Genomic DNA, 5,478 nt, shown 5'->3' with positions numbered 1-5,478 from the left:
GACAGGTGCCGAGCCATCATTTAGTCTTAAAATATAAACAGGGCTTGTTGCCTGGGCCATGGATTATGGCCTTCCTCCACAGCAAGGAGAAAAACTAATAAGCTGGCTGTTTAGAAGTATTATTGATCATTGATATTTTTTTTTCAATTTCATTTTTGCAGTAAAATTTATTACTTTTTTTGGGAATATCTGGCTATAAAACAAAGGTAAACACACTTTATAAAAGATGCATCATAATCTGTCTTCTTTCAGTGAATGAAAGAGTTTTTTACAAGAAAATTGCTTAATAGTATGAACTAATAAACTTGTTAGAAAAACATGTTTCTTTGTATATTGGTAGCTATAAGGAAAAGTTGACTCTAAAACACAAATGTAACCATATTACCTAAAAAATAATTATTACTTGTTTGAAATAATGAGAGTGCTAGGCACAGTGGCTCACGCCTGTAATCCCAATACTCTGGGACCCATAGTGGGAGGACTGCTTGAACTTAGGTGTTTGAGACCAGGCTAAACAAGAGCTAGAACTCATCTCTACTAAAAATTAGAAAACTAAGGCAAGAGGATCACTTGAGCCCAAGACTTTGAGGTTGCTGTGAGCTAATGATGATGCCACTACATTCTACCCAGGGCGACAGAGTCAGACTCTATTTTAAATAAATAAAAATAAGTAACTGAGAGAAGTGCATAATCCTGTTGCTCAAATAATATCTCTAGACCAGAGTCAATAAACCACAGCTTCTGGGCCACATGTAGCCATCAAGTATTTTCATATGGCCTCCAAACCATATGTGGTTAGGGCGCCAGCTACATGCACTGGGGCTGGTGGGTTTGAACAACAATAACAATAACAACAACAACAAAAATAGCTCGGCATTGTGGTGGGAGCCTGTAGTCCCAGCTACTTGGGAGGCTGAAGCAAGAGAATCACTAAAGCCTAAGATTTGGAGGTTGCTGTGAGCTGTGAAGCCACAGCACTCTACTGAGGGAGACATAGTGAGACTCTGTCTCAAAATAAATAAATAAAAATAATAAGATGATCTTGTGGCATTCAAATTTCAGTGTCCATAAGTAAAGTTTCACTGGGTCATAGCCATGCCCACAGCTGCATATGTTTACAGCAGCAGAATTGCTCCTCTGCTGCCAACAATGACAAGCCCAGAACTTAGTTTTGAAAAGTTAGAGCCCAAAGCTAAACAAAAGCCCACCCACTGACCCACTGAGCAGGGGTTTGGAAAGTAGTACCAAGGTCCCATAGCTGCCGAAGTACTCTTCATCCTGCCAGGTGTCCTCCGGGTCATACTCCTCCAGGGCCTTCCCAACATGGTTCGCAGGAATGTACCCACAGCAGCCACCACGCTCACCCCACCACCAATCTGCAGTGGTTTGTCTCAGGATAAGAATTTTTTCTCCTCTCAAAAAACTGAGCTGTTAAAAAAAAAAAGAAGACAAAATTAAAATTCAATTAAAAAAAAAAAGAATACTTGTGATTTCAAGTGTGATTCAGTGACAAAACCATCAGTGGTGACCAAATCACAGCAATCTCAAAAGGGAGTCAGAGGGTAATTATAGCATCTGAAAACTTATAAAAGTGGTATCAAGATTTAGAAATTTTTATGGAATGTCCACCTGAAGGAAGGGCACAGCTTCAATATTTTTTAAAAGAAAGAATAAACACTGCCAAATGGCTCAGGACAGAATTTCTCAATGGCCTCTTGAGAAATTTGCAGTGATTCAACTACGCCATAGCCTGTTTAGCTACTGGAGGCTTACTCTAAGAAATTCTTGTTCTAAAGTAAAGACAGTTATATTATTCAAGCAGATTTTCTTTTTTTAGAGACAGAGTCTCAAGTTGCCGCTCTGGGTAGAGTGCTATGGTGTCACAGCTCACAGCAACCTCAAACTCTTAGGCTTAAGCTATTCTCTTGCCTCAGCCTCCCAAGTAGCTGGGACTACAGGTGCCCACCACAATGCCTGGCTATTTTTTGGTTGTAGTTGTTATTGTTGTTTGGCAGGCCCAGGCTGGATTAGAACCCGCCACTCCAGTGTATGTGGCCGGTGCCCTAGTCACTTGAGCTACAGACACTGAGCCTCAAGCAGATATTTTTATTTCATAGCAATACTTTTCATTAGCAGGGTAGCTTCTAAATCAAGGCCTCCAAGCAGAACCTGAGATAGGGGCTTTCTGCCCTGGCTGTAGTCATCATACTATGCCTGGGTCAGACTGGGATATGGTCACATGCAAGGTGGGGTGGCACTGAACATCTGGACACTTCTTTATTCTACTTTGGTATGACTTATGCAAAATTCATATCTAATTCTGCCTTGAGCATGTTGAAATCCTAGGCGCCTGACACACGTAGTTACCTGGGTCTCATCAGTGGCAGCATAGTCTGCAATGGCCACAAATTCCTCTGGCTGTCCTGCAGCCTGCAAAAGGACCTCCTCGCTGCACTCAACAGGGGCTTCTTCCTGCTCCAAGCCAAGAAAAGCACAAGGAAAAGACTGTAAAGCCTTCTTTTTCTGTTTTGTTTGTCTCACTCTGTAGCCCTCTGTTAAAGTGCCCATGGCATCATAGTTCACACCAACCTCATACTCTTGGGCTCAAGGAAACCTCTTGCCTCAGCCTCCTGAGCACCTGCCACAACACCCAGCTGATTTTCCTATTTTTATTAGGGACAGGGGTCTTGCTCTTGCTTAGGCTGGTCTCAAATTCCTGAGCTCAAATAATCACCACCAACCCCCATCACCCCCCCACCCCCACGCCTCAGCCTCCCAGAGTGCTGGGATTATAGGCAAGAGCCACAGTGCCCCAGGAGAGCATTCTTTTATTTTCTCTTTCTTTTCTTCCTTTTTTTTTTTTTTTTTTGAGGGGGGGAGTTATGTTGTTAGTATGGTTTCAAATTTCAAAGGAAGGTTCCTGTGACCAAGTATTTCCCATGCAAATGACCAGGGTCATCTTCCCTGACAAAATCCAGGGCTTGGCTTTACATCTAAAGAGAATGCCTAGGATGAAGTCAGGAAGAGGAAGCACTTCTGTTCAGAAGGGTTAGGGTTCACCAGCAAGGCCTCCTCAGAGGGAAACCCTGGACTCTGGGGACCTCATCAGACCTAGGGACAGAGCGGGACCCAGTACCCCAGGCAGGCACAGCCAAGGGCCAAGGCACAAACCTCCAGTGACCTGGCTGGCCACAGCTCAAGTGGTCTAACCTCCACTTAGACCACTGCCTGCTCAGATCCCAGAAGAATCCATGCACCCCCCACTATATCAGAATAAATCTGCCCAGAATAAATGTAAGGCTCTAACCACACATTTCAATTTTCCTAAACATAAAAGTAATTCATGTTTACTTGAGAAAATGTAGAAAACACAAAAGTTACAGAAAATTAAAACCTCCTTTAACTTCATTGATCAGAGGTAATGACAGTCAATACACTAGCATTTATCCTTTCAGACTTTTTAAAAAGTGTACATATGACACATGCAACAAAGCGTTTGCTGGGTTCACACAACACAGCCTTGTGCCTGTGTCTCTCACTTCCAAAGACCACACCTTTAATACCTACACACTGTTCCACACCATGAGTTGTCATGACTTACTGTTCAATCTCCTATCCTGGACATTTACGCTGTTTTCAGTTTTTACTCAAACTGTTAACACAAACTTTGTTATACATGAGCCATTCTGGCTGTCTCTGATAGCTTTTTTAGGTTAAACTCCTAATTGTGAAACTCATGGGTGAACACTGCACAATTTATGCAGTGAAAATTTATGGTGAAACTTGCGATTTCACCACTAAATGCCCTCCAGAAAGGGTGTTCCTGAGACTCAGGTGAAAGTGATCTATTCAACTGGCCTACACTCTCATCCAAATAGCTATGGATCACTTCACTCTCTGCCAATTCGACAATTAGAATCACTTCTTTGTTCCATTTGCCTCTCTTTGATTACTAGTGTGGTCAAACATAATATTTTGCTAATCATCGTGTCATGCCCTTTGTACCTTTTCCTTTTCCTTTATCATGACTTGCCTTAAAGACCATCATTGCCCTCTTAACTCCAGGGGGCCACTCCACTCCTGTTCCCCCCCCACAGGATCACCTCTCAGCCCTCCCCAGGCATCCCTTACCACCTGGTGTGGACTCTCTGGTGCATGTCATTTATAAACACCCATGCACCTCCACACACACACACACACACCCCAGCACACCTACACACAAATATGTATACACACATATTTGTATACCTCCACACACAGGAACACCTGTATACCACACACACACCTGCACACCTATACAAAGACCTGCACACCTAAACACACACCTGTTCACCTATATACACACCTGTGCACCACATCTCTGCACCTGCACACACAAAAACACCTGCATAGCTACACACACCCCTGTGCACCTACACACACAAACTGTGGCCTTTTTTCTTCTGACACAGTGGTTTTATTGTAAAGGATACAACAGATCCATTTTTATAGTTTGGGCATCACAGATCTAAGGCTGCTGTCTCAATGGCTGTACAACCTTCCTTGTGGGAGTTCTGCCTGCTTCTTCAGCCAGACTCCACCCATGGGCTTTCTCCTGGTGTGCACCTGTCTACCACTATAAACAATGCTATAACAGGACCAACCTATGCATGTGCACTGTATGTGGTGACATTTCAGTTCTACAGGACTGCTAGGGTTGACGGGTAAGCGTATCTTTTGCTCAAATGTGTCCTATTCTCTTTGAACACATCACACTTACCCAGTAGTGCAGGGCTCCTTACCTTAACATGCAACTGCCAAAGGCTCCACCACTGCCTTTAACTTTTGCTAGATTTACAGGTGTAAAGTGATACCTCACAGTTACTCAATACCCATTCCTTGACTACTAAGTTATCACGTTTTTTTGGCTGCTGGGATCTGCTCTTCTACAAACTGCCTCATTATTTTGTTTTATTTTTCCCATTATTCTATTTGGCAGGTTGGCAAACTCTTTGAATAATATAGATCTTATTTGAGATCTTGAGCAAACATTTCTTGCAAATATATTGTTTTCCCAGTTATTTTATATAGAATCAGTAAACTCAGAGTCAGGTTAATAGAAATCATCTGAACTGAAGCACAAAAACTCCAAAAAGAATGTGAAAAAAATGATAATAGGGCAAGAGAAACATAAAACAATAGCAAAAAAATCTAACTTATGTTTTAGCAGTCCCCCCAAAAGAGGAGAGAAGATGAGGCAGAAGAAGTAACAGAAGAAATAATAATGGAAAAATTTCCAAAATTAACAAAAATCATCATCTCACAGATTCAAGAAGCTTAAGGAATACCAAGTAGGATAAATACAAACAAAACTGCTATTAAAAAAATAAGAAGCTCTTAAATGTAGCCAATGGTAAAAAATTAATACATTAGTAGAACAACTGTAAGACATAGCTGACTTCTTTTTTTTCTTTTCTTTTTTTTTCTTTTTTTTTTTTT

At 41.7% G+C, this 5,478-nt stretch overlaps 1 protein-coding gene across 1 annotated transcript in view; it reads right to left on the bottom strand.

Annotated features, from left to right (window-relative positions):
- Positions 1-5,478, bottom strand: part of PRMT2 (protein arginine methyltransferase 2) — a 42,075-nt gene that overhangs the window by 28,708 nt on the left and 7,889 nt on the right. Inside the window, exons 3-4 of the mRNA XM_012810306.2 lie at positions 2,368-2,472; positions 1,246-1,428 (exon numbers count right to left, since the gene is read on the bottom strand). Coding sequence (XP_012665760.1) covers positions 1,246-1,428; positions 2,368-2,472 — 288 coding nt within the window. The remainder of the gene's footprint in view (positions 1-1,245; positions 1,429-2,367; positions 2,473-5,478) is intronic.

Source organism: Otolemur garnettii, unplaced genomic scaffold (genome assembly GCF_000181295.1).
Source record: "Otolemur garnettii isolate 467f Iridium unplaced genomic scaffold, OtoGar3 scaffold00128, whole genome shotgun sequence".
In the NCBI taxonomy this organism is placed as follows: domain Eukaryota; kingdom Metazoa; phylum Chordata; class Mammalia; order Primates; family Galagidae; genus Otolemur; species Otolemur garnettii.
The sequence above is the reverse complement of the archived record's forward strand: the minus strand, read 5'-3'. Positions and strand labels throughout refer to the sequence as shown.